The following is a 16602-nucleotide window of genomic DNA, read 5'->3' as shown; positions in this document are numbered from 1 at the left end:
AAACGAAACCGAAACTCAAAAGTTTCGGTTTCGATAATTGATTGAAACTGGCAAGTAATTTTTTTTTCAAGTGGACGCAGTGAAGCAATGTAAATTTCGACTTCCATAATTTGAGAGCAAAGAATAAATTAACAAATTTATTTTGTTTTTGTTCCTTACGAACATATTTCTGACACCGCATCTACGAAAGTGCGGTGTCACTCACAACGACTGAATCTGCGGCGTGATACTCTTATCGCGTTTTTTTCAACTCCGATGCTCTATAGTTCCGTATTACGCTGGAGCGGCGTAGCTGGCATAGTCCTTCAATTGTTTGGATTGTTCCTTCGTCCAGTGTCTTGGCCTTTCACTATGACAACAGTGCCACCTGACCTATACGTCGGAAGGTAAGACCTCGATCATCATGGAGCGGTTCTTGAGGGCAAAACGTCGCCAAGAGCTTTATCTGGCGAAGACGGGCAGCGTTCGGTGTTTGCAGCAAGTCGCAGAAGACGCAGAGGCGGCAGCATGCTCTGAGACATTGCCCCATTTGCAATCCGACAATCCATCACGATTAGCAAGCGTTGGAAACGATAGATTTGCGCCGCTGGAAGACAGCTTAGGGCAAGCATATGCAGCAGTGAATACTTTTGAATCCTCTGTCGTGGCAGCTGAGGCACAGTGTTCAAGTGCAGATCAAGCTGAGTTAGATGGAAGTGACTTGCACGGTCAAAACGCTGGTCCCGTGGAGCCTGATGAACATGACTTGGTTGATGTTCCCGACAATGACAAGTGTCCAGAGGGGATAAGGAGCCAGTTGAGGGCTTGGGCTGTGAAGCATCATATCAGGAGAGCGGCAGTTAATTCACTGCTTGACATTCTTAGGCCGCACTTCACTGATCTTCCTAAGACACAGTCTGCTCTTGTGTCCACGCGAAAAAGCGTACCACTTGAACAACTCGGCAGTGGTGAGTACGTTCATTTTGGCCTTCAGAGCGGCTTATTGCGTGCATTAGACATGTGGCATTCGGCTCCAAGTAATGTTCTCTCAATATCAGTCAACATTGATGGCCTGCCTCTGTTTAGTTGTACACAAGTATGGCCCATACTTGTGCAGGTTCACCACCCTCGCAGCAAGCAATCTGATATTATTTTTCCTGTGGGGATATTTTGCGGCACATCGAAACCGACTTGTCTGGATGAGTACCTCAAAGCGTTCATTGAAGAAATGGGCCCTCTGCTGTTAAATGGTATTCTACACAAATCCATAGCTTATAAGGTGGTACTAAGAGCCATTCTTTGTGATGCACCAGCGAAGGCCTTTGTGAAAGCCACAAAATTATTTTCTGGTTACTACAGATGTGACAAGTGCTGCACTAAGGGTGTCTATCTTGGGCGCATTACTTACCAGAGCATGGACAGCCCACTGCGCACCGATCAGTCATTTGCTGATCAAACTCAGGCAGAGCATTACAAAGGCATTTCCCCATTGACATCAATTGGTATCCCGATGGTGACGAGATTTCCACTAGACTACATGCATTTGGTGTGCCTCGCTGTTGTGCGAAAGCTTATTGGTTACTGGTTGAGAGGTCCACTTAAGGTGCGGCTGGCACACTTCTCAGTTATGCAATTATCGGGACATTTGGCTACAATGCGACAGCATATAGCCAGTGATTTTGCACGAAAACCCCGAGCAGTTGACATGTTTGAGCGATGGAAGGCTACAGAGTTCAGACAGTTCTTGCTGTATTCAGGTCCTGTTGTTGCAAAGAAAATTTTTCCGAGGGTTATGTATGAGCATTTTCTACAGTTACATGTTGGCATTGCAATTCTTTCTTGTTCATCAATGGACTGTTTCATAGACTATGCTGATCAGTTGCTGCGCAGTTTTGTAAGCAAGTGCAAGTCAATTTATGGGAAAGTCCTTAATTTACAATGTACATGGTCTCATTCACTTGGCCAATGACTGCCGGCAGCTTGGCTGCCTGGATAACTTTAGTTGTTTTGCTTTTGAGAACTACTTGAAAGATCTCAAGGCCCATGTGAGGTGTGGGAAGAAGCCTTTGGAGCAGCTGTACAGCAGAATCATGGAAGAACAAGCCTGCTCAGTTGTTGAAAATGGATCCAGTGCTGAATTTTCTGCGTATGAAGTCCTTCACTCTTCTTGTCATTCCAGTGGTCCTGCTTTGTCGTACCCTGCCCTGAAGCAGTACCGAAAAGTGACGTGGAGAGAGAGCGTTATAAGAACAAAACAGCCTGACAATTGCCTCTTACGTAGTGGAAACAGGATTGTTCTTGCCAGCAATTTTCTTTTGTCTGGGTCCAAGATACTCATTGTTGGTAAGCTGTGCAAGAACGAAAGAGACTTCTACACCCGCCCCTGTAGGTCATCGCTACTGTCAGTCTTTAAAGTTTCGTCTCGTGGCAGCAATCTTGAAGTATTTTTATTTTGTGACGTTGTCTGCAAAAGCCAGCTTTTGCCGTTCAAGGGAAAGGACGTTTTTTTTTCACTGTTTCATCTCTTCTGACTTCTTTTCATGTTGCCCAGGCATTTCAAAAATCGTTATTGTCTGAGGTCGTCTGCAAAGGACAGCTTTTTCCTTTCAAAGAAAAGGATTTTTCGCTGTTTTCCCTTTCCGATTTTTTTCATACTCCAGTTGTTGGTGCTTTTGTGGCTTTTGAAAACCACTGTGCTTTTACTAATGCATCATGAAGATCATGTCAGTGCACTGTATATGTGGCTGCGAACCCAAAGCTGTTGATGTGAAGTGCTGGTGATTGTGAAGTTGTGACGTGAGAATGAAAAACTGCTAATTGTGAAGTGTTTGTGGCTGTGACATCTGGAGTTTTCAAGCTTCAGCTCCGTGTGTTTCTTCTTGCCTACGAAACACCTGCTCAGACATTTTTCTAAAACGTAAGCACAGCAATCATTTCATGTCAGCATGTTGCAGCGTTTTATATGCGTGCTGTGTTGATGCATGCACACACAATCTGTTGTTGTGAAGCTCTTGCTTCTAACTCTTAAACTGGAGCCAAGGGTGTTTCACTTTCTAAGCCACAGCGACAGTCACTACACTGCCCTTGGGTAAAGCATGCGAGTACGTATAGCCTTGCTTGCATTTGATGCTGATTTCCGAAAACCCCAGCTACAGGTTAATTGTGAAGTAGCTCTGCTTCGCTCTGTATCTCTTAGAAGCGCATTTGGCTCCTGTGCCACACTTCCATGTCTATCTCTCATTTGGTGTTTGTTTTATGTGCCATGTGTTGTTCAAACCTATTATGATACTTCTCCCTGCAGGTTTCACATTGTGGAGTTCACTGACGTAGGTAGCACATATATGGCGCCTGAAAGCTGGGTGAAAATGGAAGCTGATGGTGCAACTTGCTATTGGCCACCAACAGCAAAAAAAGAAGTTGACCGCATGATCTTGTTAGCAGTGCCTGTAGAGGACGACTGGGAAGGTTACAAGGCAAGAATTCTTGCAACTAAAAGTGAGCACCATTTTGTTTCATTTTTATAGTGATAACATAGCACAAGGCTGTATATGTCTGCTCTTCTGTAGTGGACATATATTGTTTCAGTACTGTAATTTTTATTCTTTGGTGTAAGGTTAGGAAGAATGTGTTTAGCAACAGTGCTCCTTTAAGGATGATGCAACATAACAAGGACTCTTTGTATGAAGTCGCCACACACTGCACAAAGGTGCTTACTAAAAATTGTTTATATGCAGTTGGTAAAATTTGAAATATATCTCATGGGTGCTCTAAAACTGTTTCTTGACCCAGGCACATATGAGCGTGCCAAAGAGTGTCTTCCGCACGCCCTTATGACATCACACCTGGACTCAGAAGGCTCAGTTGTTGAAAAAAAGAGCCGGAGAAAGCGAAAGGCAGTGCTTCTTTCGGACAGTGAAAGTGATGACATCCTCGAGGGTCGGTCACCAGGCACTGTGATGAAAAGTGAGTGCTAGTTGCATTTTCGCTCATTTCTTGTGACTTGTTTGTTAATGTTCCTAATTGCACTATTGCTGAATACATGATTTTTCTTCTGTGGGGCAGTTATTTTGTTTAATTGCAATATTTCTTTCATGTAGGAGGGAAAGGATCTGGCATGAGCCAAGACGTCCAAGAGCATATTCCCATCAGACGCAACTCTTCAGAGCAAGTCCACATTCGAGGTATAACACTGCTGTGTGCAGCCATATATTTATGTGAAAGCAATTAGGCATAATTATATTGTTTAGTATATATTGACCTAAAACTGCTTCATTGAATCAAAAATCGAAGAGCATAGTGCAACAAAATGTCTCTGTAAACCTTATAGATGGCTTCGTGGCTGCAAAAGAAAGACAAGTTCCAAGGGTGCTTTCTAATACCCTAGTTACACGGCTGGCTTAACCGCGGTTATGCTTAACCGAGGTTACCGAGCTTAACCACGGTTAACGCGAACTGCGGTTTACTGCTGTTACACAGCGGCTAGAGGCGGCTGTTATTAGTCACTAGCGCCCTCTAGGGTAAAACAATAAAAATGACGCGGCGATCGGCAAAATAGTCGCAGTTCACAAATGAGGGCAGCATTTTCGCCACGTTGTTTTTTAAACATGATTTCTTAAAACCAAATGCACTTTACGGCGTGCAGAAGACTCGTGTGAGATATTTTTCAGCCTACGCCTGCTTCGGTAAAAGGGCGACAGGCTAAAACAGTTTGTAAACATTGGTGCCACTCTCGTTCTTTCTCGAAATCTCTCGTGGAATGCGCTCATTCATCCGCTGCGTTGCCTGTGGTCCCGACTGCTGCTGTATTTTGTGTAGCATCGGCCGTGCACATACTGCTGCATGAGCAGTAATGGCTTTGACCAGGCCAGTCGTCAATGAAAGCGGCGAAGATGAGGCATTCTGGACCTTCTTCATGTCCATGCAAGCAAGGCTTCAACAGCGGCGAATCCGGGAGCGCCAAGTTTTCGCTGAAGTGGAAAGACTTAACATGGAGCGAAGACGTGCAGAAAGGTGCCGTAAACAGCTCATGGTGATCACTGCGCGAATCGCTTTGCGTGACAGGTGCCTATGGGCTTATCCACGAGGTCCGTCATGGTGGGAAACAACCCAGTCTCACCTCTCGGACGACGACTTTAGAGGACACTTCAGAACGAACAGATACACATTCAATTATGTGGTGAACGTTTGTGACTGCATGAGGCGTGTCGACACAAACATGCGCGATGCGATCCCTTTGGAGAAAAGGGTAGCCATCGGGCTCTACCGGTTGGCGTCTTCTGCCGAGGACAGAACTGTGGCCAACGTATTCGGAGTTAGCCGTGCTTCGGTTAACATCATCTTTCGTGAGCTTTGCGCCGTTATAGTTCGTGTCCTCGAGTCGCGATTTGTGCGCCACCCACGACGGCACGAGTTGGAGGAGCACGTTAGGCAATTTGCAGCAGTGACCGGATTTCCCCAAGGTGTGGGAGCCTTAGATGGTTGCCACATTGAGGTGTGCCCACCCAAAGAACAAGCTGCGGATTACTATAATTACAAGGGTTGGTACTCTGTGATCCTTCTTGCAGTGGTGGACCATTCATATAAGTTTATGTATACAAATGTTTGCACACCCGGAAGGAACCATGACTCTGATGTGTTCCTCAAGTCACGTGTCCCAAAGGTGCTGTCCAGTGACCTGTTCCAGCTGGGAAAAAGAACATTCAATGGAGTGTCAGTTTGCCCTTTAATAATTGCAGATCAGGCTTTCCCACTGCAAACCCATGTGATGAAGCCATTTCCGCAGCCAGGGCCAGCAGGTTCTCCATCACAAGTTTTCAACTACCACCTGTCCAGTGCGAGACGGGTTGTTGAAAACGCTTTTGGCCGTCTGAAGGCACGTTTCAGGATTTTATTGAAAGGCACGGAGAACAAATTTGTCAATGTGAGACTTATCATTCGTGCGTGCTGCGTGCTGCATAACATGTGTGAACAGCTCGGGGATCGGTGTGATTCAAGCTGGATTGAATGCATGCACTCTGCTGAGGTCAACAGGCCTCAGCCAGCATGCACAACTAGCCGGTCTACACCAGGTGGTGCAGAGGTTCGAAATGTTTTAGCAAATTTCCTTGCTGGCAACTGAACAATGCACCACCTGGATTGTGTCCATGAAGTCGCTTCAGTGGGCTGTGAGCCGAAGACTGTGCCCTGTTTTTCATTGTCTATTTTATTTTGAACTGAAGTTCCTAACGAGTTTGTTACATCAGTTGTTTTGAATTGCTAATATGATGGTGAGTACAGCTTTGTTGTGAAACCCTGTTCTTCTTTCACGCTTTATATTCGCCATTTACTCTGATTACTGCACTGTGATGTTCAAAGCAGAACATTATGTCTCGTCCTGCCTTGTTGAAACACATGAAACTCATAAATATAGGTGTAGCTATTCCGTGCTTAATTTTAGTGTCTTTGCTGGTGTATTGAGGACAGAGGTTATCACATCAGGCCGTCTCTTTGTTGAATTGTTTTGTTGACAATGTGTAATGTTTGGTTTATGACGGTTCAACGTCCCAAAGCGACTCAGGCTATGATAGACACTGTAGTGAAGGGCTACGGAAATTTTGATCACCTGGGGTTCTGTAATGTGCACTGGCATTGCACAGTGCACGGGCCTCTAGAATTTCGCCTCCATCGAAATTCGACCACCGCAGCCGAGATTGAACCCGTGTTTTTCGGTTCAGCATCCGAGCATCGTAACTATAGTGAGCCACTGTGGCAGCAGAATGTGTAATGTACCAGCCAAAACTTTGCATTGGGTTATATGCAACCTAACTTTGCTGCAACATGAAATGGCATTTCCTTTATTTATATTTTTCGCACAAAAACTTGGCTGAGCACCAATATTGTGGTCTCGAGCCTCTCATGTGGTAGTGAATTGCAATGTCCTGTAGTGTAATTACAATTTCACTATAGTTAATCTCCTGCTCCTTTTTTTCTGGCGAAAATATTGCTGCATCATTTGAAACGCAGTCTTGTGTACCTTTTAGTTCTTTTTGCAGCTTTTTGCAGCTTCAGTCCTTTCTTTTGAAGCTTAGATGATGCTGTGATATAAATGCTGTTATTTCATGCTCTCAATTTACATTCCATGCAATTACTGCACTGCAATGTTAAAAGCAAAATATCGCATCTCGTCGTAATAGGTCAAAACACATTGTATGAAATGCACTACTGTAGGTGCAACCAATACATGCTTGGTTTTAATGTATTTCAATATGTACTGACAAAAGAGTAGCTCATTCAGTTATCTATTGGAATTATCTTTTGCTGATTTAACCCAAAATTAAAGTTTTCATTGCATTGCATACACCAAGGTTCATTGTGCTGACTAGTTTACTGGCATATGCAGTGGATTTTCTATCTTTACTTATATTTATAACACCGTAACTAGGGTGTACAGAAATACTGAGATTGAGTAAGTTGCTGTGGTTATAAGTCTACAAACACTAGAAAACACAGCAGAGAAACAGACTCCCTCAAGTGGATATACAAATGAACTATATAATAATTTTTTTAAAGTTCAAGAAACCGACACAGTCTTGTTCGCTGGTAAACATACTGCACACAGCCCTGACGGAATACACTATCAAATGCTGTCCCACTCCTTTGAACCTGCCGTAGAGGTACTTTTAAATTTTTTTAATAAGGTTTGGGTGTCGGATATACTACCCGAAGCCTGGAAGAAGGCCATCATAGTTCCATTTTTAAAACCTGAAAATCCAGCAACCTTTCCCAGTAGTTATAGGCCCATAGCCCTCACCAGCTGCCTTGCGAAACCCTTTGAAAGTATCATGAACATTAGACTAACCTTCGTGCTAGAACCCCGTGAGCTTCTCCATGTCCATCAGTGCGGTTTCAAAAATGCATGCTCCACAACAGACCACCCGGTTCATCTTAAAAATACTGTCTGTGAAGCTTTTGTACACAAAACGCTGTCTTGCTGTTTTTTTTTAAATTTCGAGAAAGCGTATGATACAACCTCGAGATGTTATGCCATTTCGGTGGCTATATCAAAAATAGTCGGAAAGAACATTCCAAACAGCATTATCAACATGGACTCGCTGAGTGTAATCATAGCACTGAATGCCAGAAATGTGAGAGAACCTTTAATAGGAGATATACTACATAACATAATAACTGAATAATAACTGATAAAACAAAGACATGCAATTAAGCTCTGTTGGATTACAGGCGATCTTGGAATTAGAGTAAACGAGAGAGCTAACGTGGTGCGCTGCTCAAACTCGCCATAAGGAAGTCGGGACTGTAAACATACCCTGTGCAGAATGCATAAAGTTAACAAAAAATAAACTTAAAGAAAAATGGCAGTCTACATGGACTAGTGAAGAAAATAAGCTACATTTAGCAAAACCTAATCTGGGAGAATGGAGAAAATGCAGGCATCAGGAGCAATTTATAGAGGTAATTTTATGCCACCTGCACATCGGACACACACACCTAACACAACTTTCCAATGACAAAACAAGACAAACCTTTATGTGAGAAATGTGGAGATGAGCTCACAGTGAATCACATTTTATTCTCGTGCACAGAGCTCTAATGGCTAAGGAAAAAATATTTTACAGTATTTTACAATGAATGCATTCCCTTCCACCCCAATTTACTTTTAGGCAATAAACCACCTGTAGGTAATTCATCTGTTTTTGGTTTTCTCAAAGAAGCGGCGATTTTAAACAAAATATAATATCACAGAACTACTGGATCTAAAAATTCTTACCCTGTGCCTTGACGCATTCTGTGATGCACCTGATCTATTTTCTCAGGCCTGAGAAGGAGGCTGAGGTCTATGTTTTGATTTGATGGGCTCCTCGGAGTCCTTGTCTGGACAAGGACTGTCGCTGAGGACACCCAATTTTCGAGATTATACCATGTGTTTGGCACATGATAGCCTGAGTTGCTTATGCGCCATAAAACCAAATACAATACTAGAATTGTGATTAGCTGTTTATTTGTTTTGCTTTTCAAAATACTGCTGCATCATTTGAATCATAGAGGCTTGCATATCGTTAGATTCTTTTTGCAGTTTTAGCCCTTTCTTTTGAAGCTTGTATGACTTCTTGGCGAGCTTGGCAGCGGTGGCAGCTTCCTCCTTCTGCAGCTCCAGCAGCTGCTGTATTGTGGAGTTGCCAGCCCGTTTCCTTCCGCTGCTGGGGGTAGTTATGACATCTGCAGCGGCAACGTTGTCCTTATCTCTGGAACATCGGTTAACTGCGGCGATGCTGGTGCTTGTGTGAGCTGGCATGCTGTAGAGCCTGTCTTCCTGCTGCTCAATGACATCTTTCGGGCTGGCATCAATTTCACCTGCATCCTCCCAAGTAGCCAACACCTCAGACCCTTCAACCAGAGCTGCCACCTCTGGCACCTGTAAAGCATCGAACGAAACCTTGTTTACATTGCAGTAATCCAAATTTGTAACCAACGCAAGAGGGACATGTCCATGACGATAACACATCTCATGCATAGGCAGACAAAGGCTTCTTACATTGGATGACCGAAGCCGTACCAGAACTTGTCACAGCTGCTTGTCAGTAGCTATCGTTAAGTTAATAGGTAGGTTTTGTAAATGGTCTTCTAATAATCCATTTAAAATGCGGGGTGGTAAATGCTTAGCATTTTCAAGAAAATGTCATCATAGACAATTTCTACAGAGGACCCACTGTTTTTTGTTGGAAGGATGTTATACAAAAGAACATTTAAAGGATCAAGCAAATTTTGTACCAGAACTACCTGCGGGGTATGAAATCTAGGCCAGTGGACTCCAAAAAAGGAAGTCGGCTGGCAACAAAAAAGAGACAAGGAGCAGTGTAAACCCGATTCCTATATCCTTAGGCACGTCTGAACAGTTAGGAGTTGAAATCTAGATAATAAAGGAGGAATACGGGGTTCAAGATAAAGCACGATATTGGCCACAAATTTGGGGAGGCCAAGGCACAACCGAAGCGCTTCCCGCTCCAAATGAAGGAGCGGGCGAATTTTGTAAGTAGCTGTACCAGAAAACAGCACAGATCCAAATTCTAAAATTGGTCGGACATACAAAACATAAATCAGCAAAAGGGCATCAGTTGAAGTCAGCGTTCGTCCTGCGTCTATCTTGTTTCTTCCGGGTCCTGTGTATTTCGGCTGAAAAATATACGCATTCTACGTACCAAGACTAACTAGCTCGTCTTACCACTTTAAAAAGTCATGTACTGAGATTTAAGCGCAGTGTTGGTGAGGAAAATCCTACGAGTGCAGTGGTGCAGTACACAATTTATGGTTGTCACAAATTTTCTTTTTAGTCCACACTCCTTCATAGCTTTATTCCAACATAGCCAACACATCTTATAAAAATCATTTTATGAATATTTTCTATTTACACGTATTTATGTCATTGAATTTAGTTTCAGACGTGAACACTTTGGAACTTCGAAAATACATACTACCTCAAAACTTTCTTCAACCAAGGTATCGTCATTAGTTGCCAGGGTTCCCAAAAATTTGTGGAGCATTCGGTAGTACTCTCATCCAATTCCTTGTGAGCCGGTGGTTGTGCCATCACGCCTCAGTTTCCTAAACAAAGAGAGCACTATTTACATTTCCATGCAATCTATTAAGCATTGCGTAAAATGTCTGACAGTGCTGATGTAAAATTATGCTTCATAATTACAGCACATAATAGTTTGTAGCAGCAACTCAGAATAATGCTATGAAACTAACGAAAACACCAACTGAAAATGTATTTACACTGCACTGTTATGTATATACTGAACGATGCATAATTAAATCGTGATGTAACTTCTTTAAAAAGGTGGTTTACCGAAAACAAAGCGGTCAGACAATGCACAGAGGACGCGTGCTAATTAACCCACCGCGTGTCTATCAACAACCTCGCAAAAAAAAAATTCTGCAGTTCTCATTGAATAAAAGCAATTAGTGCGTACAGGAAACCTCGTAATTCGTCACCACCGATAGCAGTGGTGCGAGTACCATTTCATGCCAGCCGAACGCAAAACTAGACGTGTTTTTAGATGCAAATAACTTTTGTAGGAACAACTAGTGAACTGCTCGGTAATGGGTCCGCAGCGCCGTGTGTACACTAGCCCTACATGCCTTCCGAGTAGTCGCGTCATTCACACTGAGCGCAGCCGTCCCGACGCGGCTGTGCAACAGCGAACCGCACAATATTATGCACGGGCAACAGAATATAGCATTTGTACTTACCGGTACTTTTTGTTCAGGTTGTCAATTTTCATCCGAACTTGTTTTGTGCTGTAGGGTCCCTCATCGGCAGGTAGTCCCGCGTTCAATTGGGCTGTGATGGCGGCATAAATTTTGGCGTTCCTCACGTTCCCACGAAGATAGGGCAGATGGTTCTCCCAGATTCGTATCAGGCTCTCCGTTGTTGGCGGAGGCCAATTCGTACGTCTCGCATCGGAGGCCGGCCTGCATGCTGTCTCTGTGGGCGCCGCCATCTTCTCGGTTAATGACGATAACCGAGGTTGCCAATCTCGGTTAGCGATAACCGCGGTTAGCTGCGTAACCGCAGTTTCCTTCACCGTGTAACAGCGGCTAACCATGGTTCCGTTTAACCGTGGTTTCCTTAACCGCGGTTAACCCTGCCCGTGTAGCAGGGGTATAAGTCACCTACGACATTCAACAGGCACATGAAACAGCTTCCAGGAATGTCTCGCCTATCAGAAATATTTTCCAAGCATGGTGCGGGTATGGAGTTATCACTATATATTTTAGTGTTTCATTTTGTCTGTAGTTCATTTCAAGCTGGCTGTACATCATTTAGTAGTGATTTGCATTGCTGTCAGTAACCTACTAATTTCTCTTTTGCTTACATGGGTCTTAGATTCAGCAATGTATTCTGCTTACGACTGAAACATCTACATCTAAAAATTGTTCGTTTCTGCAATGAAATTGCAGGTCTTCAGGACAAAGCCACCACATCCTCGTGGGGTCAGGACAGCAGTAGCTCTGATTGTGAAGCAGGTGTGATATCTGCTGCATTTTTTAACAACCTTATCTTTCAATTTTATTAATTTTTTATGCTATCTTGTGCCGCACACACCTTGAAATGAGTCGAATAACACTAAAAATTCCGAATACCATTGACTTGTGTAAACTGTACATTGCTTCATGATGGTTTCCAGAGGCAGTCGAAAGCTTCAACATCTGGCATACTACAGTGACGCTGCTGCTGCCTAGTTTAGTTTTTATAACCTTAGTTGAATGTTTGAAGCATATGAGGGTGGACTCTGCAAGAATACATCGTTATGAGTAACAAAATGTGCTGCATAGAATTGGGGGGCTTATGTTTACTGGATGCAACTTATATCTAAAAGCCTTGCTGTGGGCTGAGTGCTTTTCTTTTATGGTGTGACATATTTTTGTTGTGTATGTTTACATGGTGTCATTTCACTCCCTTTATGTGTTGTGCTGCTTATGAACATGGACTTCAATACTAAGCTGGTGAAGGCCAAACCACACCACCAAGCCACCACATTGAGTAGCTGCATTCCTCACAGTAAATAAAAAAGGCATTTCGTGTAGGGTCAGCTCACATTTATTCACTTAGAAGTAGGTATTCAGTTGTAAGTATTCGTTTTACAAATTATAGCTTGAAGACACTGTGCACAGGGGCACACAAATTTGCATTTCGAAGGCATTTGAAACTGTAGAATGTCTGTGTGGTGCTCTTTCGACTTTAATAACATTTCAACTTAATGCTGTGTAACAGCACAGCTGTTAATTCCTATAGCATAGATATCAGATGCTCCTTACGGGAAATGTGTATAAAAATACGTACCATATTTTTTTGTTTGTCACAGCTCCTGCAAACACAAGTGCCCCGAAAGAGGCCGGTAGCCTGCCTGCATGGTTCACTGGTATGAGTGCGTCTACAGCTTTTTTTCTTTAGTACCAGTTTATTTGCTGTCCAAACAATATATGATGCACTGCATTTGACAATGCTTCAGATGTTGATGTACCAGTTATATCGTGCCTGTAAACAAGAATAAGATATATAGGTTTGAAGTTCTAAATACTCGACTGTAGTGCATAGAGTGCAGATGCTCTGCTTTCTACTTAGGAGAAGTCAAATTCTTTTTCTGGATCTTACCTCACAGTTGCCCTTATTTTGCTTCTAGCCTTTGAAAAGAAAGTTTTTGACAACCAGATGAAAATGATCATCGAGCTGAAGAGTTTGAGGTCACTGCTAACTGCAAGCAAAGCAACAAGAGCTTTAGTTTTGCCCCAAGATTACCCAAAGCTACCTGCATCAACAGTGGCAGATGTCCAAGCAATTGAAGAGTATCTTTCCTCAGAAGGAAACATGGAAGTACGTGTAAGTCTAATTTTTGCTGTTTAAACTCTTCCTCAGCTTTTCTTTAATGTTTGGTATGATGCGTCTGCAGACAAACTACTGCTCAAGATTTGGCGGCACGGATTTTCAAGACACTGTTCGAATTTTGATGCGAAACTTAATGAGCAAAGCAGCATCACTGCGATTCAGTTGGAAAGGGTCTCGCGGCTGCAAGCACGCATTTGCTGAGCTGAAGAACATTAATAACATGATCCTGGGTAAGTGATTGATTACACTGGTGAAGAATTGTCATGCTGTGCTAAACAGGTTGGTCATTTTTTCAGCCATATATTCTTGAGTAGAACACATTTTACCAAATGGTGGAAATTCCCAGAGCCCTCCGCTACGGCGTTCCTCATAGCCTGAGTCGCTTTTGCAGAAGGTATCTCATTTTATCCGTACAAAGGTATATAGTAATTTTCTGACAACTTTGTCATTACAGAAAATGAATCTACTATTTTGAATATTCTTTCCTTCACAAACTTCTGTTGTTGTTTGCTGTTCTTTATTTATGCAGCAGGTTTTTATCTATGCAGCGTATATGACATTGCAAACATAGTGAAATGTATGAATTTACTTTTAAGTGACCCAAACAGGCCACAGGCTTAACTTGGAGATTTTTATGCTGGTTGCATGGGCAGCGGAAAGGTGAAAACATGGTTTATTTGCTTTTAGATGAGTGATGGTGATTATGGATTTTTATGGCGCAAGAGCATCTATGGCCAAAGAGCGCCATGGCACAAGGTATTTTCAAATTCTCAAGGTGGGGTCGAAGACCCATTTCCCAAGCATTTCACCCTAAATAAGCCGAGCACCAGTCCAGGGGAAAGCTTGTACCCATTGTATCACCGGTGGGTACCCGACGGCGCTATGGATCGAACCCCGCACCGCCCACATATGCGAGGCGGATGCTCAACCACTTGGCCACCGCTGCGGTCCTTTTAGATGAGTACTAAAAAAGTACAAGGTAGCTGAAGAGCTTGGCTCGCACATATACGGAATTTTTGGTTGCTAGTATGGTGTTTGCATTATTCACCTTGTTAGATTTATTTTGCTTGAAAAGTGCAAAAGGAAAATTTAACTGGTGGTTTATTCCAAAATAACACCGTGGCGCACTGAATTCCTGTTTCAGTGTTTCAGTTCTCCCAGGAACTTTAGGAATGTAGGTACGTGCAATGAGTGTAAACATAAATTATGGTTTTAGTAAATTTGTAGGTGTCAGTAATTAGAATGTGACTAGCCGATTGACAATGCCCATCTATGTTGTGGGGACGTGGCATTGCGAAGGAAAGTTTTTGTTTTTTGCTCACTGTGGTGGCTCAGTGGCTTTGGCATTCAGCTGCTGATCTCAGCGCTGCAGGTTCGCTGGCGGCTTTATGATTGAGGCGAAATGAAAAAGTGCTCGTGTGCTGTGCGATTTCAGCATACGTTACCCAGGTGGTCTAGATTAATCTGCAGCCCTCCATTAAGGTGTCCCTCATAGTCCATGTGTTGCTCCCGGGACATTAAACCCCGCAATGTTTTTCTAGGAAAAAAATTTGAAGTGCTTCGAAATTCTACTCTATTCAGTCTACTTTGTCATGAAAAAATTTCGTATTCATTCTTTATTTTGGCACTGCTGTGACATGGACCTAACAAAATGCAGGTTGTAAAAGATTTACCTGTATTTAAAGGTCAATTTGCATGTTGGTGGCAGTGTAGCTGATTTATTGCAGGTTTAGAAATTGCTACTGTATGCTGCATCAGGTGTCATGCAGTTGTAAAAAAAAAAATGAATTTCTAATACTGCTGGCAACTGTTTAGTGCTATTTATAACGGTACACACAATGCCAAATTTTCAGTATATAATGCCCTGATTTTGGCTAAAACATTTATAATGCTATTGTGAAGACATTGAAGACTGCCTACAAATATATAATGGATGTATTGTACAAAGGACAGATATTCTAGTTTATTGCATGTTGCCCTCATTGCTACATGTTATGTTGGATTCAAAGTAAATATTGCAATGGTAATAGAATATAGTGCTGACTACTGTTATATCCGAGTCTGGACTACAAAGCACTGGATTATTTGGTAGGAATATCACAGCTGAGCTGGTTTGAGCCTTTCTGAAGTGGTGGCATTTGTTTTTGCTCTCTTCTTTTATAGTAGCCTGCCTGAGAGCACACTACCCTGACCAAGCATCCCTGAAGAATAGCAGTGCTGTCATAAAGCGCTGGCTGATTGGAGTGCAAGATCGTGAAGGTGGCCGGAGCCATAGGCGCCAGCCGACTCGAGCAAGGGAGGCAGTGAACACAGAAGAATAACACTATTTTTTTGTAAGATTGCACAGTAGGCGTGCGTTTACAGTGAGTGGAACTGCTTGTATGCTGATGTCTGCATAAAGGAAGACATTAATAATTGCTGCAAGTTTGTCTTCATTGTGTGTTTCTCCTCAAGATGCCTGTGCATACAGGTCGAATTCCTGATGGCCAAAACTTAGTTTTCGAATGTCATATAGATAAGGTAACCACGATTTGTCATAGATTCACAATCTAGCAGGGCACTGGCTGGCGACTGGAAGGTCGGCATATGGCCTCGGCCCTATGTTGGCAGCCAAAGGTCGGCCGGTGTAAGGCCAATCACCAATCCCAACCTCAGCCCAACCTAGTTTGCCAAGCTAGGGCCAAGGTCGGCCAGGCTGGCTATCGACTTTGGCCCAACATAGGGCCGAGGTCGTTTTTTCAGTTGGGAAGGGATATCTAAGTGCCTCCAACGAATTTTTCATGACTTTTTTATTAGGGCCGACCTCTGCTGTGGTGAACGCATCTAGAGTCATTCACTGCGGCTATACTTTTTTGACTATGTTTAATTATTTGTGTATATCAGAGGCAAAAACTTGCTTCAGTGTGTCAAGGATATCCCCGGATAACACTCGGACCGAAAGAATTTGCATTTATGTTTGACAGCAGTGTGCTAAAATGTGAATTTTCAATGCATGCAGAATTCAGACACACACACAGCTTATATATTCAATAGATAAGCATTTATTTTGTGTGAACAGTCAGCTGACTATAGGTGGCTGGGGAGGAGGTTGTTTACATATTAAAGTGACAACTACTGTGCAAATGCTTAGGAAATGCTTAGGCAATGCAAAAAACACTGCAGTGTACAATTTTGAATAACTGAGTAAAAATTTTACTTATGTTATCTTAACCATTTGAAAAATGTGATTATCCCGG

At 42.9% G+C, this 16602-nt stretch overlaps 1 protein-coding gene and 1 pseudogene across 2 annotated transcripts; both read left to right on the top strand.

Moving 5' to 3' along the window:
• The first annotated feature begins 256 nt into the window (after nt 1-256).
• LOC144135330 (uncharacterized) lies at nt 257-15788 on the top strand. Of its 2 annotated transcripts, XM_077668028.1 has the most exons (9): nt 257-386; nt 3281-3474; nt 3769-3942; nt 4077-4160; nt 11941-12006; nt 12846-12902; nt 13164-13360; nt 13431-13596; nt 15533-15761. In XM_077668028.1, exons 1-9 carry the CDS (start codon nt 352-354, stop codon nt 15685-15687), a joined length of 1128 nt encoding a protein of 375 aa, XP_077524154.1. In that variant the 5' UTR covers nt 257-351; the 3' UTR covers nt 15688-15761. The 2 variants fall into 2 exon arrangements, with proteins under 2 accessions (XP_077524154.1, XP_077524155.1); XM_077668029.1 differs by lacking the exon at nt 13431-13596 and having other exon boundaries at nt 15533-15788.
• Nucleotides 404-2556, top strand: LOC144133674 (uncharacterized; annotated as a pseudogene).
• Nucleotides 15789-16602: the final 814 nt, after the last annotated feature.

The sequence above is a fragment of the Amblyomma americanum genome, chromosome 5 (assembly GCF_052857255.1).
Source record: "Amblyomma americanum isolate KBUSLIRL-KWMA chromosome 5, ASM5285725v1, whole genome shotgun sequence".
NCBI classification, from domain to species: domain Eukaryota; kingdom Metazoa; phylum Arthropoda; class Arachnida; order Ixodida; family Ixodidae; genus Amblyomma; species Amblyomma americanum.
This window is presented reverse-complemented; position numbering and strand designations above follow the sequence as displayed.